The 23476-nt window shown below is 45.0% G+C and overlaps 1 protein-coding gene across 1 annotated transcript in view; it reads left to right on the top strand.

Moving 5' to 3' along the window:
- The first annotated feature begins 5472 nt into the window (after positions 1–5472).
- LOC129154749 (zinc finger protein 721-like) overlaps positions 5473–23476 on the top strand; it is a 41848-nt gene continuing 23844 nt past the window's right edge. The window contains exons 1-8 of the mRNA XM_070542434.1: positions 5473–5877; positions 8567–8651; positions 13135–14646; positions 15684–15819; positions 18838–18900; positions 19010–19101; positions 19463–19492; positions 20137–20239. Coding sequence (XP_070398535.1) covers positions 8642–8651; positions 13135–14646; positions 15684–15819; positions 18838–18900; positions 19010–19101; positions 19463–19492; positions 20137–20239 — 1946 coding nt within the window. The 5' untranslated portion in view covers positions 5473–5877; positions 8567–8641. The remainder of the gene's footprint in view (positions 5878–8566; positions 8652–13134; positions 14647–15683; positions 15820–18837; positions 18901–19009; positions 19102–19462; positions 19493–20136; positions 20240–23476) is intronic.

Raw genomic sequence — 23476 nt, 5'->3', positions numbered from 1 at the left:
GTCATCCTGGTCTTTCTTACTGCACTATGGTGGCTCAGAGAGGACAATCCTCTCACCACATCAAAACCTGAAGTCTCATGGTCTGCAGACCTTAGTGATCTGCCTGGTGTGTGGCAGACTAATGGGCTCGACACACGAGAGGCGACATCGCCTCTCCATTCATTTTCAATGAGACTTGCGCGACAAAGCAATAATCGCGGGCATGTGAAATTTTGCGCTCGTGCACGTTTTGTGCACAGGCGGCCCAGCGACTCATCCCAGAAAGTTGAAATATTTTCTACTTTCCATCGTTGTCGCTCGGACGACGACCAATCAATGGAGGTTTCATTCACTGTGGGCGGCTCCGTACATCACTAAGTCGATGTTCTCTCATGTTTGTGTGAACCTTCTCATCTTTTGGGTTACCAGGGTGAGAAGATGGACAAATAGCTCTGGGCTGAGGCGATAGTAGGTCCGGAATTGATCAGGATCGTCCTTGAGGTCCCTCATTAAATGATGGTATTCTCCGTTTCTTTCTCTGGTTTGTAATATGGGATGAACCCATTCTCTGTTTTCTTTAATATAAAGTAAAATCAGAAGTAAGATTTCACATAACTCTAGCAGCACCTTGTGAAACATCATATCTACCGCTTTTAAAACTCTGAACTGCTTAAATAACCTTAATTCCCTCCAACCTGACGCAGCCAATCAAAACAATGGAAGATTTGATTTCGCCATGGAACCGAACGCGTCGACGGCTTTGCCGCTGGCCGCGAGTCGCCCCCTGTGTGACAGGTAATAAAAGCGACAGCGACGAATTTCGCTGATAGTGGTCGTTTGTCGCCTACCGTGTATCGAGCCCATAACGTCTGTCATGTATTGTCATAAAATAACTGTTTTCCAGATCAGTGCTCTCTTCACCACGACAGACCGGTACAACGCCCGCATCACTGCAGATGCACTACCAATCCACCTATCAATCTCACGCTCCATCTTCCCCTCACTCGTGAACAAGACCCCGAGATACTTGGGACAGGACCTCATCCCTGACCTGGAGAAGGCATTCTACCCTTTTCCGACTCAAGACCATGGTCTCAGATTTAAAGGAGCTGATTCTCATCCCAGCTGCTTCACACTCAGCTGTGAACCGCTCCAATGAGAGATCAGGTTCTGATGAAGTCAAGAGGACCACATCATCTGTATAAAGCTGAGACTCAATCTTCAGGCCACCAAAATGAGTCTCAACACCTTGGCTGCACCTAAAAATCCTGTCCATACAGGTTATGAACAGATTCTGTGACAAAAGGCAGTTCGCTGACTCCAACTCTCACCGAAAATGAGCCCGACTTGCTGCTGGCATTACGGACCAAGCTCTGACACTGGTCATAAAGGGACCTAACAGCCCGCATCAGAAGGCCTGGTACCCCATACTCACCATAGAGGAGGAAGAGTAGCGGCCCCAGCACAGAGCCTTGTGGGACACCATGGACGAGGGAGGTGGTGGAAGACCTAAACTTGAAATTATAGAGCTGGTCCAGTGTTCCACGGCCAGGGCAAAAACCACATTGCTCCTCTTGAATCAGAGGTTTGACAATCCTATGGACCCTCCTCTCCAGAACCTTGAATAGACCTTACCAGGGAGGCGCAGTAGTGGGATCCCCCTGTAGTTGGAACACAGCCTTTGGCCCCACCACCCGGGTCTGCCAGTCTAGTGGAACTACCCCCGATGTCCACCCGATACTGCAGAGCCACATTACCCAACACAGCCCTACAACATCCAGAGCCTTAAGGAACTCTGGGTGGATCTCATCCTCCCCCAGAGCCTTGCCGCCAAGGAGCTTTTTGACCATCTCCGTGACCTCAGCACCAGAGATTGGAGAGCCCAACCCAATGTCCTCTGACTCTGTTTTCTCACTGGAAGACGTGTCGGTGGGATTGAGGAGGTCTTTGAAGCACGCTGCCCACTGATCTACAACATCCTGAGTAGAGGTCAGCAGCACACGTCCCCACTATAAACAGTGTTTGTAGTGCACTGCTTTCCCCTCCTGAGTCGCCGCATGGTGGACCAGAATCTCCTCGACGCCGTACAGAAGTCTTGCTCAATGGTCTCATTGAACTCCTCCCACACCCGGGTTTTTGCCTCTGCAACCACCCTAGCTGCATTCTACTTGGTCTGCTGGTACCCAGCTTCTGCCTCTGGAGTTCCACAGGCCAAAAAAACTTGATAGGACTCTTTCTTCAACTTGGCGCCATCCCTAACCGCCGGTGGCCACCAGCAGGTTTGGGGACCATAACAAGGGCCGACGACCGTATGGCCACAGTGCCAATCGGCCGCCTCAACAGTGGAAGCGCGGAACATGACCCACTCAGACTCAATGTCCCCCGCCTCCCCCAGAACATTTTGGAAGTTCTATGGGAGGTGGGAATTGAAACTTCTTCTGACAGGAGACTCCACCAGACATTCTCAGCAGACCCTCGCGATATCTTTGGGCCTGCCTGGTCTGACCGGCATCCTCCTCCCCCCCATTGAAGCCAACTCACTACCAGGTAGTGGTCAGTTGACAGCTCTGCCCCTCCCTTCACCTGAGTGTCCAAGACATACGGCCGCAGATCAGATGAAACAACAACAAAGTCAATCATAGAGCTGTGGCCTAAGGTATCCTGGTGCCAAGCGCACATATGTCTGAAATGGCAAATGACCTGTATTTGATAAAGTGCCTTCTAGAGTCCTGAAACCCCCCAAGGAGCTTTACAACACAATCAGTCATTCACCCGTTCAGACGCACATCCACACCCTGGTGGTGATGAGCTAAATTGTAGTCACAGCTGCTCTGGAGCCCACTGACAGAGGCAAGTCAGCTGGACACAGGTGCCACTGGTCCCTCCGAACACCACCAGTAGGCGACAGACTGAGCAGGGCTTGAACCTCCAACCTTCCGGTTATGGGGCAAGCACTTAACTCCTGTGCCACCACCTGACATCTGAATCATCTGAACATTAATTCTGAACCATAAAATGTGAAATCCCATAAAAATATGAAATATCGATCTGATGGATCTTTGGATATTTTAAAACAGAAGATTGGAACTTTTTATTGCAGAGATTATTTAACACTTCGTATTAACTCAAAGAGAAGAGAGAGAGTCAGGTTTAAAGATTTAAGAAGATTTATTTCTACACAATTTAAACAAGACTACTAACTCTAAACACTCTCTGTAATGATGGATCTAGGTGAATGAGATGTGATGGATGGTGTGTGTGTAAGTGATGTTGTTATCAGAACTCTCATATCTGGAGAGGCAGGTCTGAGTGGGAGTGATGTTTCGCTCTAAACTATAATTGGAGATTCATAACCACATGCAAACGCCATTCTGTCTGTCTACGCACCCTCTCGAGAACCTCCGTTGTAGGTCCAGAATGTCAATGAACCAAAGCTCATAGAAACAACCGTGGTCCGACCAGACTGTCCTCGAAATGTCCTCAGGTCACGACAGGTTATTATAGCGTCCGAGACCCTGAAGAGGTCAGTGAGTTCAGCTTTTATTCTGAAGGAAACTGTTGCACTCAGGTGTAGAGTGCAACAGCTCATTAGCCAGCTTGTCAAGGTTCTTGTGGTTAAAAAGTTACGAGTGGCCGGCTCGAAACTCTACAACGTTTGAACTGAACTAAGATGGCGTGGGAAGTAGTTTTATTAATCTGGATGTTTTGATTCACGGTTGAATCAGAATTTGACAGTAAAGGGGGCTTGTATAAACACACAGAGAACTATGCCACGCGTCAGAAAAGAAGGTTCTGATTGGTGAACAAAAGCAAATGTGTCGTGTGATTACATTATGTGTCTAGAGCAAATGTTTAAGATTATATTACTTGTAAAATACTACTGATCACAGGATGAATATCAAGTAATTAACATTGTCATTTCACAGATTGATTACATTGGGCTGACATTATTATTGGTAATATTGTTGTTTGATTATTTTATTAAAAAAAGAAGAGAGTTCTCTGTATTCAGTCTTGTGCTGTAGAGGGAGGCAAACAGTTGAGAAAGAGCAGAGTGCATGAAAGACCTTGATTCAGTATCTGTTAGATTAGCTGGGGAGACTGGAGTCTCCTGGCTTAGGCAGACGCAAACAGAGCAGGACATTTAGGTCAAAAACAGGTCATTTCATTCATTTCATTACGCTACACACACACACACACACACACACACACACACACACACACACACACACATATATATATATATATATATATATATATATATATATACATATATGTATATATGTATATATCTGAGATTAAAGATCTTCCATCTTTCTCACTCAGTTCCTCATCTGAGATTAAAGATCTTCCATCTTTCTCACTCAGTTCCTCATCTGAGATTAAAGATCTTCCATCGTCATCCTCAATAAGTTCCTCATCTGAGATTAAAGATCTTCCATCTTTCTCACTCAGTTCCTCATCTGAGATTAAAGAACTTCCATCGTCATCCTCACTCAGTTCCTCATCTGAGATTAAAGATCTTCCATCTTTCTCACTCAGTTCCTCATCTGAGATTAAAGATCTTCCATCTTTCTCACTCAGTTCCTCATCTGAGATTAAATAACTTCCATCGTCATCCTCACTCAGTTCCTCTTCTGAGATTAAAGATCTTCCAACTTTCTCACTCAGTTCCTCATCTGAGATTAAAGATCTTCCATCTTTCTCACTCAGTTCCTCATCTGAGATTAAATATCTTCCATCTTTCTCACTCAGTTCCTCATCTGAGATTAAATATCTTCCATCTTTCTCACTCAGTTCCTCATCTGAGATTAAAGATCTTCCATCGTCATCCTCACTCAGTTCCTCATCTGAGATTAAAGATCTTCCATTGTCATCCTCACTCAGTTCCTCATCTGAGATTAAAGATCTTCCATCTTTCTCACTCAGTTCCTCATCTGAGATTAAAGAACTTCCATCGTCATCCTCACTCAGTTCCTCATCTGAGATTAAAGATCTTCCATCTTTCTCACTCAGTTCCTCATCTGAGATTAAAGATCTTCCATCTTTCTCACTCAGTTCCTCATCTGAGATTAAATAACTTCCATCGTCATCCTCACTCAGTTCCTCTTCTGAGATTAAAGATCTTCCAACTTTCTCACTCAGTTCCTCATCTGAGATTAAAGATCTTCCATCTTTCTCACTCAGTTCCTCATCTGAGATTAAATATCTTCCATCTTTCTCACTCAGTTCCTCATCTGAGATTAAATATCTTCCATCTTTCTCACTCAGTTCCTCATCTGAGATTAAAGATCTTCCATCGTCATCCTCACTCAGTTCCTCATCTGAGATTAAAGATCTTCCATTGTCATCCTCACTCAGTTCCTCATCTGAGATTAAAGATCTTCCATCTTTCTCACTCAGTTCCTCATCTGAGATTAAAGATCTTCCATCTTTCTCACTAAATTCCTCATCTGAGATTAAAGATCTTCCATCTTTTGTTGTAGTTTATTAACTCACAGCTTGATGACCTGTGTCATTGCTGTAGTTTATTAACTTACAGCTTGATGACTCGTGTCATTGCTGTAGTTTATTAACTTAACCTTTCCTTCCTTTAGCATTAATGACAAGTCAGCTCTGGTCATGTTATATCACAAATCAGAAATCTTATAGTAGCAACTTGCTCTTTCTGGTGAGGCACGAGCCGGTAGATGGCAGTAATGCACCTGAGCTGTTTACCAACCGTCATGGAAGAAGGAGACCACAGCACTGCGCATGCGCTACTCTGGTTCTCCATGGAGTTGCTGGAGCAACGTTGTGGTCGGTGTCTGGGTGGATTTAGGTGTGTGTTAGTGTTTCTACAGGCGGTGTGAGAGAATCAACAGCAGCTTTAAGTGTTGGACTGAGGCTGGGACTCAGGTAGGACTCCTCTAGACTCTGTTTACCGCTCTTAGTCGTGCTCACTAGTGATGCTGGACACCAGAGACACCTCCAGTCCGCGGTGGGTTCGGGTCAGGGTCATCCGTGGGCTGTGTCCGAATCCAGAGGAAGGATGCTTGTGAGTACGGGTCATCGCCGGTCTAGCAAGGCCGGGTCCTTGCTAGACCTCTAAAACCGGAAGTCAGCGGCTCTGAATTCGGACAGTACTAGCCTCGTTTTTATTCCCGCCCCCAGGTCCAGTTACCTAGCTACCGTGACGGCGGCAAACAGGCTAACAAGCTAATAAGCTAGTAGCGACGTTGAAAATGGATCCACAGCAATATTTCATTTTATTTGTGATTTTTGAGGAGCTGCGACGGCTCAATAAACGTCACCGGTATTTAAAGTTTAAAAATCATTTAGTCCTGTTATCTGCTAGAGTTACAAGTATTATACTCATGATCTCCTTTTTTGCATATATCTGAATGTGTCACAAATCCCACACTGTGTTTTATTTGATCTGCTGTTATAGTAGAATAATCTAGAACAGGGCTGAACAGTGTGGCTGTTGTAGTTTTTGAGCTAGAGCAGATTGAAGATGGTCAGAGTAGAGAAAAATTGGGTGTATTGGCCCTTTAGCCGCGTCCCGAATCGGAAGTTGGAATCGGAAGCTAACTTCAGCCTCGATAATAATAATATAGAGAAACAGTCATTTTAAGCAGCTACTTTATACAAGTCAGTGTAGGTTCTGGTCAGAGCGGGTCAGTTCAGGTGCAAACAACACCGGGTCATGTGACTGGAACCAAGCAGCTGGAGTGGGCGGGTCTACGATTGTTGTTCATGAGTCCGACAGCAGAGGGGAAGAAGCGGTTCTTGTGGTGAGAGGTTCTGGTGTGACTGTACCTGAGCCTCCTGCCAGATGGGAGCGAGTTGAGGAGACTGTGTCCAGGGTGAGACGGGTCAGCTCTGATCCGACCTGCATGCGTCAGTGACCTGGAGGTGTACAGGTCCTGTATGGAGGGGAGTTAGCAGCCAGTGACCTTCTCAGCAGAGCGTGCAACACTAACCCTAACCCTTGCTTCTTCTTCTTGTGGTTTAGGCACTGACGTGCTTCTCTGTTATTCATTAAATAAGCTGCAGATCACAAACGGACACAGCTGTTATTACCCACAGGAAATGCAGGCTGAAGGTATTTTTGCATCATCACTCTGGCGCCCGTCCAGCCTGCCAGCCCTCCAGCCTGGCGCCCCTCCATTCTGCCAGCCCTCCAGCCTAGCGCCCCTCCAGCCTTGTGCCCCTCCAGCCTGACGCCCCTCCAGCCTGGCACCCCTCCAGCCTGGCGCCCCTCCAGCCTTCCAGCCCTCCAGCCTAGCGCCCCTCCAGCCTTGCGGCCCTCCAGCCTAGCGCCCCTCCAGCCTGGCGCCCCTCCAGCCTTGCGGCCCTCCAGCCTGGCGCCCCTCCAGCCTTCCAGCCCTCCAGCCTAGCGCCCCTCCAGCCTTGCGGCCCTCCAGCCTAGCGCCCCTCCAGCCTGGCGCCCCTCCAGCCTGGCGCCCCTCCAGCCTAGCGCCCCTCCAGCCTTGCGGCCCTCCAGCCTGGCGCCCCTCCAGTCTGGCGCCCCTCCAGCCTTGCGGCCCTCCAGCCTAGCGCCCCTCCAGTCTGGCGCCCCTCCAGCCTTGCGGCCCTCCAGCCTGACGCCCCTCCAGTCTGGTGCCCCTCCAGCCTAGTGCCCCTCCAGCCTAGCGCCCCTCCAGCCTGGCGCCCCTCCAGCCTTGCGGCCCTCCAGCCTGACGCCCCTCCAGCCTGACGCCCCTCCAGCCTGGCACCCCTCCAGTCTGGCGCCCCTCCAGCCTGCCAGCCCTCCAGCCTAGCGCCCCTCCAGTCTGGTGCCCCTCCAGCCTGACGCCCCTCCAGCCTGGTGCCCCTCAGGAAACCTGGGTTTAGAGGTGGCAAGCACATGAAGAGGTGGAGGAGAATGAGACAAATTTGTCTGTTGAAAAGTCTCTTATATACAAAAAACGCAGTATAAATACAGAACAGCGCGACGCCCTCTGCTGTCCTGCCGGGGAATTGCTTTGCAACACTCCCCAGGAGACGGAGAAGTTTGAGAGCAAAACATCTCCGTCTGTGCGTGTCTCTCCCTGTTGGAGCTGATGGAGAAGCATGAATTAGGCTTAAGGGAGGAGCAGGCGCTGTTTGGGTCAGCCTCTCCACCCCCTACGCTCTGAGTTTGCGCTCATGCCCCCAGGGCATCGTTTTATGTATCCTTTAAGCCTGCCGCACACGAGAGCAATCGGCTGAGCTAACGGTCATTCGAGGCCGATTGCTCTTGTGTGCGGGAGGCTTTAGGAAAACAAATTGCTGCTCGAACTCTTTAGTCCCTTCTGTTATTAAACTGTTACATCTGGAAGGAGGTGTCTAAGGAACATGGACCCAGGGTGGTGGATATTCAGCACTAGAGCCTCTACGTCTGTTGTAGTGCTGCTAGTCATACACATGATTGACTGTTTGTACAATGTTGTTTTCGTGGTATGCTACAGACGAAAAGTTTCCTGAATCTGAATCATTTTAACATCGCAGGCTGGTAGAAGCTCCTCTTTGGCTGATCAGAACCAAAGCGTTGGATCTTTAATCTCCTGCGTTGTTCTGAAGCAGCATCTTAATCAGCTCTCCTGCTTTGTTTCTATTGCAGCTGTTAGCTAAACACGGCTAAAGAAAACCTGCTACCACTTCAGGATCATCCATCAGCTGGGACTGCTTCATCAGCATGGACACAGGTACTGGGGTGTGTGTGTGTGTGTGTGTGTGTGTGTGTGTGTGTGTGTGTGTGTGTGTGTGTGTGTGTGTGTGTGTGTGTGTGTGCGTGTGTGTGTGTGTGTGTGTGTGTGTGCGTGTGCATGCTGTCTTCTCAATCCCCAGTGAGTTGTGGAGGATGGCTGCTTATAAGATGCGATAAGAACAACTTTATTTACCCCGAGGGAAGTTTTTGTGCCATGTACATGCTCAAAGCAGTCGGAGAGACAAAGGAACAGGTGAAATAGAAATATGGTATGCATTATATACATTAAAAATGATCTACAGTAGTACCATGTAGGATAGTGCAAAACAAACAATCGCATATCTCAATACTTAAATACACGACTGCATCCTTGTGAATAAGTAATTAAGCCGTCGGTGCAGGCGATTCACAAAAGAGATTAAAGTATCGTGTAATAGAATATGGGTTTGTAGCAGCGTATGATATGATGGGAGATAAAAACATATTTACAATCAGAACTCTTGGGTAATATTGCACAGTCGGTGAGGGAACAGAGTAACCTAGGTAACAGTATTAGGAGAATCACCTACAGGGTGAGGAAGAGTTAACTCATTCACTACCAGAAGTTCCTGGTCAGTAAAGCCCCTTGCTGCCAGCAATTTTCAAAATTTGGATTTAAAATTACGACTTTTGTCGTCAATGGCAGTGAATGAGTTAAACAGTCCCATTGCCACCGGTACGAAGGATTTCCTGTGGCGGTCAGTTCTGCATTTCGGGGCAATGAGTCTTTTGCTGCGTGTGCTTCTGTGGTCCATCATGTGGGCGTGCATGGGGTGGGAGGGGTTGTTCATGATAGAGAGAAGCTTTTTTAGCATTCTCCTCTCAGACACCTCCTCCAGGTTCTCCAGTCTAACACCCAGGACAGACGCAGCCCTTCTAATCAGCTTGTTCAGCCGGTTGGCATCAGCTATCTTCACCCCACTGCCCCAGCACACAGCTGCAAAGAACACAACGCTCTCCAACACCGAGTGGTAGAACATGGTCAGCATTTTCCTCCCAACATTGAAGGACCTGAGCCGCCTCAGAAGAAAAAGCCAACTCTGCCCTTTTTTGAAGATAGCATTGGCGTTCTTAGTCCAGTTCAGTTTACAGTCCAAGTGAACCCCCAGGTACCGGTAGTCCTCAACGATCTCAACGTCAGCCCCTCTGATGGTGACAGGAGTAGGAGGTGGGGCCTGCTTCCTAAAGTCCATAATCAGGTCCTTAGTCTTTGTGATGTTAAGTTGTAGGTGGTTTTGCTCACACCACTCCACAAAGCTGTCCACCACACTCCTGTACTCCACCTCCTGACCATCCCTGATGCAGCCCACGATGGCAGAGTCATCAGAGAATTTCTGCAGATGGCAAGACCTGTCCACACGTAGCCGGGGATCTGCCAAAACGTAGATATTTTTCTACGGTTTGGCCTGTCATCCACACGAAAACGGAGTTTTTTCACACGAAAACGGATCTTTTTAAAAACTCCGGCCAAAGTGAAGATCTGCGTTTTCTCCGTTTTGGGTGTCTGCGTGTGGACGGACAAAACCGGAGTTTTAAGGTCCGCAACGTCACTTTCCGCGACAAAAAAATGCTGACATCACGTGTGCGACCTGTGTTTACACTAGCCGACAGCATGGATGCCCTCAGAGCTGCGCTCGCTTTATCAATTGTCCAAGCGCTTTCTGCTTGTTTGGTTTTGCAAGCGGAATTACTGCTCCTTGTGGAAGACCACAGATGAAGGACGAGGTTAAGAACGGGGGAAGTACTGCCGCCTACAGGTCTGGCATGTCTTTAACAACGTATTCATCCGGGTACGTGTGGACAGAGTTTGTTTTTAAAACGTGGTGGTGTGGATGCAAGTTTTTGGAGGGGCGTTTTTAAAAACCCCGGCTACGTGTGGACTAGGCCTTAGACTTGTACCTGAAGTCAGATGTGTTAAGGGTGAAGAGGAAGGGTGATAGGACTGTCCCCTGCGGCGCCCCCGTGCTGCTCAGGATGTCGGACATGCTGACGTTGGATGACTAACTACTAGTTTACCCGTTTAATTATAGATCCACTAGGATAAATACAATAAAGTTGATCTCACCAAATAGAATATTTACTAAGACATCACAATATAACTATAGACACATTATTTTGTGTGTGTGTGTGTGTGTGTGTGCGTGCGAGTGCGTGTGTGCGTGCGTGTGTGTGTGTGTGTGTCTGCTCTGTCTTCTCCATCCCCAGTGAGTCGTGGAGGATGGCTGCTTATACTGAGCCAGGATTCTCTGGAGGTTTCTTCCTGTTAAAAGAGAGTTTTCCTCTCCACTGTCGCTGCATGCTTGCTTAGTATGAGGATTGCTGTATAGTCACTAGGTATGGGTACCTTTGACATTTGAATCGATTCGGTACTAATTCCCGGTACCTACGAGTCGATACCGGTACTTAACGGTACCAATTTTCGATACTTTTGAGTGTTTATTATTTTAATTCTCTTTTATAATTAAATATATATTTTTCTCAATATATAACCATATTTGATAAATATCACGATAAATAACATACAACTGTTTGTATTTTAACATCGTCCTTGTAGTTTTATAAGCTGATAATTAAACTGAGGCAAACATCTTTACTGTGAACTAAATTTACTGTGTATCTTCATTCCTTTTGCCGTCCTTTTTCATTTGATTTTTTCTACTGGGAAGTTAGAATTTCCGAGGAGAAAGCGAACGCACCATTAGCTGATAACAATGGTGGCAATGGAAGCTAACATATCAAGCTAACGTTATCTTTAACAGTTTATTTAGCTGCTGGAGCAGATTAAAACGATGATGCCTCACACTTAGATTGTTGTCGCTGGTTTCATCTTCACCCAATCACCCGTCGCATTTAGTAAAGTGAAGCCAAACTTTAGAGCGCGTTCATGTTCATCTAGTCGGAAAATGGGAGTTCTGAGGAGAAAGCAAACGCACCATTAGCGAAACGGAAGCTAACATATCAAGGTAACGTTATCTTAAACATTTTATTTACCTACCGGAGCAGATTAAGATGAGGATGTCTCACTTAGATCATTGTCTGTCGCTGGTTTCATCATCACCCAGTTACCATCACATTTAGTGAAGTGGACCCAAGCTTTAGCGTGCGTTCTTTCTACCATGCTGCTCTGTTTACAACTAGCTCGCAGGGACCGGCGACATAACGCTCTTGCGCATGCGCAGCTGTCTTGGCAAGTTCTCGTTATGAAGGACGGGTACCGAAACGAGGCACCGTTTGAAATGACGTGAATCGGTGCTCGGTCGGTAGTATGGAATTCGGTCGGTACCTTAAAAAGTACCGAATTCGGTACTCATCCCTAATAGTCACTGACACTAGTCAGTGACTTGATGCAATTTGCTGGGTTCCTTATATACGAAACATTATTTCTGATTGGCTTAATGAACTGACCTTAATTGGAAAGTTTATTATGTAGAGTGCCTTGAGACGACTCTTGTCGTGATTTGGCGCTTTATAAATAAACTTGAATTGAATTGAATTGCTGTGGTCTACTTGTTAAATAGTCCATAATCCAACCTACAAGTGGGGCGTCCACCTGCATTTCCGTGAGCTTGTTGCCCAGCAGTGATGGTCTGATTATGTTAAAGGCACTAGAGAAGTCGAAGAACATGACCCTCACAGTGCTCCCAGCAATGTCCAGATGAGAGTATGCCTGGTCCAGCAGGTAGATGAGGGCATCCTCCACACCGATACGAGGTTGATAAGCAACCTGCACGGGATCCAACCATGGCTCCACCAGCAGTCGCAGATGTTTTAGGATGAGTCTCTCCAGCGTCTTCATGACATGTGAGGTCAGAGCCACTGGCCTGTAGTCACTGGGGGTCGACGGGTTGATCTTTTTAGGGACAGGAACCAGGCAGGATGTCTTCCAGACTTCTGTCTTCCAGAGTGATGGAACTCTCTGCATCTCCAGGCTCATCTTGAAGATCCGTTGTAAAACTCCAGACAGCTGGGAAGCACAACACGTAAGGGCCCTTGGACTGACACCATCAGGACCAGCAGCTTATACTGAGCCAGGATCCTCTCGAGGTTTCTTCCTGTTAAAAGGGAGTTTTCCTCTCCTCTGTCGCTGCATGCTTGCTTAGTATGAGGATTGCTGTAAAGACTCTTGACACTAGTCAGTGACTCGATGTGACCTGCTGGGTTCCTTATATAGGAAACTTTTTACTGATCGGCTTAATGACCTGACCTGTACTGGAATGTTTACTGTGTGAAGGTCCTTGAGGCGACTCTGGTCCTGATTTGGCGCTTTATAAATAAACTTGAATGTGTACAACACTATTAGATACTCATTTATACAGTTTATCAGCCTAAAGAATAGTTGGTTTGGGTGTTACTTGCTCTTTAAAGCAATAATATTACTGTTAAATGTGTGAATAGAAAGTTACAGCATTCAGTAATTCACTGTGTTTCTGTTTTTCCTACAGGTGTTAAAATAATGGCGCTGGTTAAAGAAGAAGCTCATGAAGAACAGAGTGCTGGTGAGGACCAGCAGGAACCAGAACACCTTCACATAAAGGAGGAACAGGATGACCTCTGGACCAGTCTGGAGAGAGAGCAGCTACATTTGAAGGAGACTGATGCTGCCAGATTTCTATTCACTGCTGGTTCTATAAAGAGTGAGGATGACGAAGAAAAACCTCTCGTCTCACAGCTTCATCAGCAGCAAACAGAAGACCGAGATGTTCCAGCGAGCAGCTCAGCTGACCATGTGACAGCAGAAATGACAAGTCATTTAGCAACAAGGTCTTCAGGCTGTTGTGTTAGTAAGGAATGTGTTATAGTGAAGCAACATGCAGACTCCTGTAGGGAAGTCCAGAAAAAGACTAAAACGTTTAGTTGTGATCACTGTGGAAAAGAATTTATGGTTAAATCAAGTTTAAACAGTCACATGAGAATCCACACAGGACAGAAACCTTTTGCCTGTGAGCTATGTGGACAAAGATTTAACCAACGGACAAATTTAAGCAGACACATAAGAATCCACACAGGACAGAAGCCTTTTGACTGTGAGCTGTGTGGACAAAAATTTAACCAACGAACAAATTTAAGCAGACACATAAGAATCCACACAGGACAGAAGCCTTTTGCCTGTGAGCTGTGTGGAAAAAAATTTAGTCTTAAGACACATTTAAAAGATCACATGAGAATCCACACAGGACAGAAGCCTTTTGCCTGTGAGCTGTGTGGAAAAAGATTTAACCGAAAGACGACTTTAAACAGTCACATGATAATCCACTCAGGACAGAAGCCTTTTGCCTGTGAGCTGTGTGGGCAAAAATTTAGTCATAAGACACATTTAAAAGATCACATGAGAATCCACACAGGACAGAAGCCTTTTGCCTGTGAGCTATGTGGACAAAGATTTAACCGAAAGACACATTTAAAAGATCACATAAGAATCCACACAGGACAGAAGCCTTTTGCTTGTGAGCTATGTGGACAAAAATTTAACCAACGAACAACTTTAAACAGTCACATGAGAATCCACACAAGACAGAAACCTTTTGCCTGTGAGCTATGTGGACAAAGATTTAGCCAACGAACAAATTTAAGCAGACACATAAGAATCCACACAGGACAGAAGCCTTTTGCCTGTGAGCTATGTGGACAAAAATTTAACCAACAAACAACTTTAAACAGACACACAAGAGTCCACACAGGACAGAAGCCTTTTGCCTGTGAGCTGTGTGGACAAAGATGTCGTGATAAGACAAGTTTAAACAGTCACATGAGTGTCCACACAGGACAGAAGCCTTTTGCCTGTGAGCTGTGTGGAAAAGGCTTTAACCGAAAGACAGATTTAAACAGACACACAAGAGTCCACACAGGACAGAAGCCTTTTATTTGTGAGCTCTGTGGACAGGGATTTAGTAAAAAGATAAGTTTAAACAATCACACGAGTGTCCACCCTGGACAGAAGCCTTTTGGTTGTGTAACTTGATGTAAGTGGTTACTTTTAATAAATGATCAATAAGATGTGATGTTCCATTTAAATATGAAATATCAATATTATTGATCTTTTGAAATTTTATCTAAAATGAAACCAGGTCATGTTGGTAGTTCAGGGAAATCACACCTTCGTAATATTTTGAGACTGAGCGAAAAATAGTTTCTAAAAACCAACTTAATACAACATTTCTACTACTGTGTGGGCGACTGTGGCACAGGAGTAAAGTGCTCACCCCGTAATCGAATGGTTGCAGGTTCGAGCCCCTGCTCAATCTGTTGCTGTCGTTGTGTCCTTGGGCAAGACACTTAACCCACATTGCCTGCTGGTGGTGGTCGGAGGGACCGGTGGCGCCAGTGCTCGGCAGCCTCGCCTCTGTCAGTGCGCCCCAGGGCAGCTGTGGCTACACCGTAGCTCATCCCCGCCAGTGTGTGAATGTGTGTGTGAATGGGTGCATGACTGATTGTGTTGTAAAGCGCCTTGGGGGTTTCTAGGACTCTAGAAGGCGCTATATCAAATACAGGCCATTTACCATTTACTAATGATGACACGGAACAAACGATGATAAATTATGGTTGAAACAAGATAACTGGGACAATGAATGAAATGATGGAATGTGTACTTAGATGTTATGTAGCAAAACCAAGTGTCTTAGAAAATTGTGATGTCTGGGTTGTAAAATAAGTCTGAATGTATGGTTTAACAATCTCTATTAAAACACCATCCCACGCCAGTTGTGCAGAATCTACGAGTCCTTGTGGTGAAGGCTGCCGGTGATCCAGCGGTCGGAGAAGTTGATAAAAACAGCCAGTAGTGTTGACTTCTGTGGTATTTGGAGCACATAGTTTCACCCCCAAAAACCAAACCGCTGTTCTGAGATACCTTCCAGGTGAGTGCTGGAAGCTGGTGTAACAATTTTGCAACTCCACAATAATTTCAGACTTCCTCATCTGATGTGGAGACACCAGCTTGTCTGAGCGTAGCCTTTAGGAGGCAGATCTCAAGTCTGGCCTTGGTTTGCTGCAGTGTGGTCAGAGTCTGTTGTTCCTCTGCCAGACGAAGCTGTGCTTCTGCCCTGTCAGTCTCTTTTTGCTGAAGTGCCTTGTAACCATCGTCTTTGTTTGATGAAGGGTGCTTCAAGCCTCTCCTCTGAGATCCTGTGGCAACTACCACTGGCTCAACCAATGAGAAACCAGCTGCTTCCTCACGAACAGAGCTGAGATTCAATATAAATACGCTCTCTGGATCAGTAGGCCTGTACTGAAAGGCTGAATACGTTAAAGCCTACTTAATCACTGTAGCCTGACGGAAAAACAAATAAAACTAAAACCTCACAGTGTTCCGATTGATCATGCGCCCTAACTACTTGGCCAAGGGGATGTCCCTTTGGCTGACTGGTTAGAGCGTATGACTCTCACCCGGGAGTCTGGGGATCGAATCCCGCCCGGGCCCTCGTTTCTCCACCTTGCCACATTTAGCTGAAGACTTTCGAGGTGTTGACTGTGGGAGTCCTTCAAGTTCTGCATATGCTGGGTGTAACTGCAGGCCTCTGTGGGTTCGGTTCCACTAGTAGCAGAAGGTGTACTACTGCATACCTTGTTGAACATCAGATCAAATAGGTTTGATTAGCCTGAAACTTTTTATTGTCCTATGCACGGTTAGATAAATGTTTCCCTGTACAACAACAAGCCAGTTTTTAATAGCTAGCTGATGATTTTTGTCGTAGAGAAACAGTTCTCTGTCATGAACCGGGAGAGTTACCATGTGATGTTCCAGCCCCCGCCCAGTCGAAGTTGAAAGCCACTGTCACTGCAACTTTGCACAACTGTAATACGATTCATTTTTCAGTTTAGCAACGCTTCAACAGGTATAACAGTACATGATGATCACCTGTGCTACGTTACGTGCATTTGCTACACAAAACTCACACATCAACACAGATTGTTGACAAAGCTACTGCAGTCTACGATCAACCATCATTGGTGTGAAGATGATTGCATGAATACGGCGGACATAGCCGGAATAAATTAATTAAAATAAAAAAAACGTACCCAGATTTCTGGTACGGCCGAACTCTTCAAAAATAGTCTCTCATTGTTCCCGAATGTTTTCTTGATGTAATCGCCTTCTTTGAAGTGTGCACTGCACAAACAGAATGTTTTGAGTCATTCCAGCCGAGTATCCATGGTGTAGCCGATTGCCAAAAGTGATGCTAGAGAAGCGGCCTTCACAGGAAAAGTGTGGAACCTAAAAGGTGATCCTGTAACATCCTTATTGTTACAACCGGGAAACTGCAAGTACGCACCATGGCTCTATATATTTAAAGGCCCCGTGTGTGAAATTCACAGAAATCATAGTAAAAAGATCCGACTCTTTAGCACCACGCAGTTTAGAGTCGGTATTGCAGCTATTGGAGCCCCCGAGGATCAAAAAGGGTTTTTTTTATCATTATTTAAAACTTTATTAACAAATATAACAAATACAATACAAAATCGTGTTGCTGTAAACGGCAGCATGTCATCATCTAATTCCAGCTTTCAAGTCAGCGAACAGGTTAGTTGTTTTCATCTAACTTATTTTATTAATTTAATCTAAATAGGTTTTGAATAAGAAAAACTTTTTTATGTCAGTTATGTTTGCTAATAGCAAACGGCAGCTAGTTAGTGATGACTTCTGACTACAAAAAATGACAATATTTTGTTCATTTTATTTGAGAAATGTTATATTTCTATTTGCCATTTTGGAAATATACAAGGTAGTGTAGTCTGTAATTGTTTTCTCTCCGTAAACAGAGTCAGATATCATCCGATGGTTCATCAGTGGAGACAGACAGAGGACGAGGGAGAGGAAGAGGGCGAGGAAGAGGGAGAGGAAGAGGGAGAGGACAGACGTGTGCCAGCGCACAGAGAGGCAGAGGTGTTAGACATGCGACAGAAGCAGGGCAAGCATCCCAAGATGAAGGAGCCGAATTTGCTCAAACCAGCCGCAACGTAAAATATGTGTGATCCTCCATCGCTAGAAGTACGGTGTGGCTAGTTTCTTCTTCTTCTTAGTTAAGCCGGGCGTACACTGTGCGACTTTTTCACTTTTTTGAGCCGATTTTCCAGTCGTGCGAGAAGCCACGACATCGGGGCGAGTTTTGCGCCGAGCGGTCGTGTAGTGTACAGGGGGTTACGAGAGGTGATCAACACCACGTGACCAGCCGCCGATCAGCAGTCGTGAGGTCGCAGGGACTTCTGGTGTGTTTAATATTTCGCTCGTCCCTCGTGAGGGTATCGCACTGTTGAAGCGGCGCTGCGAGCAGCTACGATCCAAAAAGTATCAGAACCGCTCACGGCGCATGCGCGCGCAATCCTGCATCAACGCCGGCCGGTCGCTCGCTATTTCCCTAATAACACACGCTGTTCGTTTTTGTTTCTACACGTTTATTTTTTTACTCACAAAGATTGTCAAGAAAGCGTGTTTGTCGTGTTCGTGTCAAATTAAACCGATCACAAAACACAGATTTACTTTATTTCGTTTTCCTCATCCAACCCCCATAAATCCCCGTGTGTCCTCCTGCAGCACTCCCGAAGGACAACAGGCAAGACAAAAAAAGTCTGACGTGTTGAGTAAAAATTGCTATTTTTAGCACATTTATAGGGCCGACGTGTTGCTACCAGACGTACAGTGTGAGCAGTCAGGTCGCATGCGAGAAATGGGTCGTGCAGTGTGAGCACACGACTCGTAAGATCTGCTCTGCGAGGAAGTCGTACAGTTTGAGCTGAAGCTGAACGCCGCGAGTGAAAAAGTCGCACAGTGTACGCCCGGCTTTACTTTGTCAGACTGCATGCTTACAAGGCGCACTTCTGCCCCCTGCTGATTCTTTGAGGTTACATCATTTAAAAACGCAAACATCAAATGCGAAGCTTAATATGTTGTATGTCCCTAAAAGGTCACTGTATTTTAAGATGGCGCATGCCATATGGAGCACCGGTCTGCTTCTTTTGTCTAAAATATTAAAATATAAAGCTAATAATAATGCTTAGAATAAATGCTTGTTTGAATTATCATTAAAAAAAACAAATTTGAGAATGTGATACAAGAAATTTGATAACTTATAAGATGAAATATCACACATTGGGCCTTTAAGAATAACTCCTTTTAAGTGACTTTGGAAGTTGTTGTTTCACTCATACAGCCAGGATTATAGCAGCCAGATGACGCCGTTTTGTCCCTGCGCCGAGTGGCGCATGATAGTTGGGTAATTGTTCCTCTGCATTCCTCCCACTTCCATGGGGAGTCCCGCAGGGATCTGTGCTTGGGCCTCTCCTGTTTTCAATTTACATCCTCCCCCTGGGTTTCATCCTGAGGAAATATGGCCTGGGCTATCATATTTATGCAGATGATTGCCAGATCTACCTGGCTTTGAAAAAACCAGACTCCCTCTCTCTTCTGGACCAATGTTTGGCTGAAGTGAGGGTTTGGCTTGCCAATAATTTCCTTAAGCTAAATGATTCTAAGTCTGAGGCACTCCTGATGACCCCTAACAAAACCACACAAGTATCTTCTGATTTGGCCACTCTCCCTTTTGACCTCAAGCAGTGTGTTGCCAAACTTGGGGTGAAAATTGATACACAGTTTTCCATGGGCCCTCAGATTAACGCAGTGGTCAGATCGTGTTTTTATCAGCTGCACAGACTAGTCCGCTTAAAATCGATCCTGAAACGAGCACACCTGGAATCCGTAATCCATGCTTTTATCATCTCTCGACTGGATTATGCAAATTCCATTTTAATTGGTTTACCTGCCTCCGCTCTTAACAGGCTTCAAGTCGTACAGAACGTGGCAGCCAGGTTTTTAACAAACACTCCTAGGAGAGAACATATCACACCTGTACTGGCGCGGCTCCATTGGCTACCCGTAAACTTTAGGGTCAAGTTTAAAATCCTGACTTTTGTTTTTAAGGCCCTGAACGGTCTGGCACCGGAGTACCTGTCGGATCTTGTCACTAGGTATGTGCCAAACCGGGCGTTGAGGTCTGCTGATTGCCTGCTGCTTCGTGTTCCATTAATGAAATACAAAACGCGGGGGCAGCGTGCTTTTGTCTATGCTGCTCCGACACTATGGAATGCACTTCCTCTTTCGGTGAGGCTGGCACCATCCCTCCTCCGGTTCAAATCGCTGCTGAAGGCTCACTTTTACGACCAGGCATTTTTAAATCCCTGACTTTTATTTTATTATGTGTCTTTTTATTGACTGTAATTATCTGCCTTGTTGTGCATTTTATTGTTGACTGTGTATTGTTTTATATTGTGTTTTTACTTTTTATTCTGTACAGCACTTTGGCCGGCTGCCATGCCGTTTTTAAATGTGCTTTATAAATAAAGATGGTATGGTATGGTATGGTATAGGAATGATAAAAAGTAGTCCCGTTTTAATGTGAAGTTGTCAATTTACCTGGCTGTGTTTCTGAGATGTACATTAGTCATGCTTTCAGAGGAAAATCCTTTTGTGACGCTAAACGGCGGAGATACAGTACCCCCGAAACTAGCCAGAAGTTGTTTCCTGAATCCCTTCCCCCTGAAAATCTCTGAGCAGGGGTGTGTGTGAAATGGGTCATTGTTTACAGAGCACTGGGTGGGATAAGGAACGCATACAACTTCATATCTCAAAAAGCGAACTGTCCCTTTAAAACAAAACTCTTGAAAATTGGAGAGAACATGATGCTCTACACACCAGGAGGCGTCCTACTTATCCTGGAAAAATAGTCTAGTGCTTTATAAAAATAAGCTTCAACAAGCTAGAACTGCATATTTTTCATAGCTAATTGAGGAAAATAAGAATAATCCAGAATTTCTTTTCAGTACAGTTGCCAAACTTACACAGAATCATAGCTCTGAACCATCTATTCCCTTAGCCCTCAGCAGCAATAATTCAATTCAATTCAAAAATACTTTATTAATCCCAGAGGGAAATTGATTGCTGTAGTAGCTCAGAATAATAATAATGATCAAGTCATCAAAGAGTTGTTGTATATTACAATGGCTGTTGGCAGGAAGGATCTCCAGTAGCGGTGTCACGATGTGGAGGGAAGGTGAGGGAGGAAGAGCGGATCCTTCAGGCAGGTAAATCAACCCAGGCCAGACAGCAGCAGACATTTGGTGGTGATGTTACCTGTGACACGCAAGATTCGAAGCTTGTATCACCAAAACGAACCACCGCAGAGCAAAGCACTGTGTCGGAGCATGATTTGTTTACTGAAAGTCACGTGACCAATGAGCGACGACGCTTCGATTCACCCTTCCACCCACGTGACCGCTTCACACGTTGTTTCAAACATTTAAAGCAACGCAAACCGAGAGGCGCAGGTGTGTATGACCTGAGATTGACGGTTCAGGATTCAGTATTCAGTGATTAAACACCGAGTCGCAATAATGGATCCTGCAGCAAAAAGAGGGCATTCTGAGGTGTGGGAGCATTTCAATTTAATCTCTCCAAATAAGGTTTGAAAATGTACTTGGTCTAGTCTAGTAAATTACCTTTATAGTAGTAATACTTGGTGCATATTGTAGGGCTGTATCTTTTAGACCGTCTGTCATTTTCCTTTAATTAAATTAAAATCCAGTTTGGTATGGTTTTTCTTCTTTTACTGGTAATTAATATAATAGTTGATGAGCTTTTCAGTTTGGTTGTACGTGTAATGGAATTTAGTATGTACTGTTGTGAACCTAAATTAGGCTCTGCCAATTATGTAGGACTATGGTTTATGCTCTTTTATGAAAGAGGAACCATTCTACATATGAATTTGTGATATTAATTTTATTAAATTAATAACCAAATTGTATAGTTTTAAGAAGACTCAAAGGTTGTTTTCATCGATAAACTGACGATAATATCCGTGTGTCTGTGTTTCAGTTCAATGAAGAAACAAGTTTGACAATTAAAAGTTTTAACTCTTCAAATTAAACTAATGATTTTGAAATTGACAAACAGGAAATAACAATCAACATTGGCAACTTTGTGGGACAATCTTTGATATGCTGTTCTTGCTCAAATAGACCTTGTGGTGAGTGTATGAAGCTTGAACATGAGGTGAGATGAATGCGTGTGTGTGTGTCAGATTTTGCTTCAGGAAGAAACAGGTGTCTGAGTGAAAGGTGATGGTTTGAATAAACTTAGGTTTTGTTGGAAAAGATGCATCAAAACGCTCTCTGTCGTGGAATGCCTCACCGTATTTGGACTCCCTGTTGGACCCGGGACGTCACCTTAGGATGATGTTTCATCCAGGGCACCTTGGCTGGCAAAGAAGACAAAGATGCGCCACGAACCGGTCCAGAGTTGCCCTCGGTACACGTTGATGGTAAAGAGTCTTGTCGATGCGCTTTCTTAAGTTTAATTCACTCAGACATCAAAGACTCTGGACGAGTCTGCGTTAGCAGTTGCAATTCAGCTGTCCTGTCTGGCTTGGCAGGAACAGCGTGAGAGGGGGGGTGGGGGTGGGGGGGGGAGAAAGGAGCTGGTGGGCTCCGTTCCCCCGTTAGCGGTTGTTCACACGTCCTCTCTCTTTCGTTGTCCAGCACGAACTGAATCATAAACTGAAACTTACCAAAAGCCTTTCTCTTCTCAAAGCAAACGTGTGCGTCAGCAAATGTGTTTTGGAGTTTACTGTGAGAATCTGTGTGTGGGTGTGTTTGAGTGTGTGTGTGCGTGAAGGTCGTTAACAAACATCCTCAAACATTATTTAAGTATGGATTCATTAATCCATTATAATTACCCAAAGCATAAGAATCATTCATTTGATTAAATCACATTTATAATGAGCAAAATGATAATGATTATTCTTTAACATTAAAATCAAGAAAGGAAGTTTAAGACTTGTTATGACTACATTTCCTGAGAACACATCTTCTGGCAGACTGCAGGTGTTCAGATGTTATGGTTTCCAGCAGACTCTTGCAGACTTCATGTCTGCAAAGGTCTCAATCTGTGGGTGAAAGTTCTCAGCGACCCAGCTCTTTGACCCAGCCGAGTCAAATGACCTTTGTGACAGAAAACCCATATTTCCTCACGTTACATTTATTAACTTACAGCTTGATGACTCGTGTCATTGCTGTAGTTTACTAACTTACAGCTTGATGACTCGTGTCATTGCTGTAGTTTACTAACTTACAGCTTGATGACTCGTGTCATTGCTGTAGTTTACTAACTTACAGCTTGATGACTCGTGTCATTGCTGTAGTTTACTAACTTACAGCTTGATGACTCGTGTCATTGCTGTAGTTTACTAACTTACAGCTTGATGACTCGTGTCATTGCTGTAGTTTACTAACTTACAGCTTGATGACTCGTGTCATTGCTGTAGTTTACTAAATTACAGCTTGATGACTCGTGTCATTGCTGTAGTTTATTAACTTACAGCTTGATGACTCGTGTCATTGCTGTAGTTTACTAACTTACAGCTTGATGACTCGTGTCATTGCTGTAGTTTACTAAATTACAGCTTGATGACTCGTGTCATTGCTGTAGTTTATTAACTTACAGCTTGATGACTCGTGTCATTGCTGTAGTTTACTAACTTACAGCTTGATGACTCGTGTCATTGTTGTAGTTTACTAACTTACAGCTTGATGACTCGTGTCATTGCTGTAGTTTATTAACTCACAGCTTGATGACTGGTGTCATTGCTGTAGTTTACTAACTTACAGCTTGATGACTCGTGTCATTGCTGTAGTTTACTAAATTACAGCTTGATGACTCGTGTCATTGCTGTAGTTTATTAACTTACAGCTTGATGACTCGTGTCATTGCTGTAGTTTACTAACTTACAGCTTGATGAC

The sequence above is a fragment of the Nothobranchius furzeri genome, chromosome 2 (assembly GCF_043380555.1).
Source record: "Nothobranchius furzeri strain GRZ-AD chromosome 2, NfurGRZ-RIMD1, whole genome shotgun sequence".
Classification (NCBI taxonomy): domain Eukaryota; kingdom Metazoa; phylum Chordata; class Actinopteri; order Cyprinodontiformes; family Nothobranchiidae; genus Nothobranchius; species Nothobranchius furzeri.
Note: the sequence above shows the minus strand (reverse complement) of the source record. Positions and strands in the feature narration are given on the sequence as shown.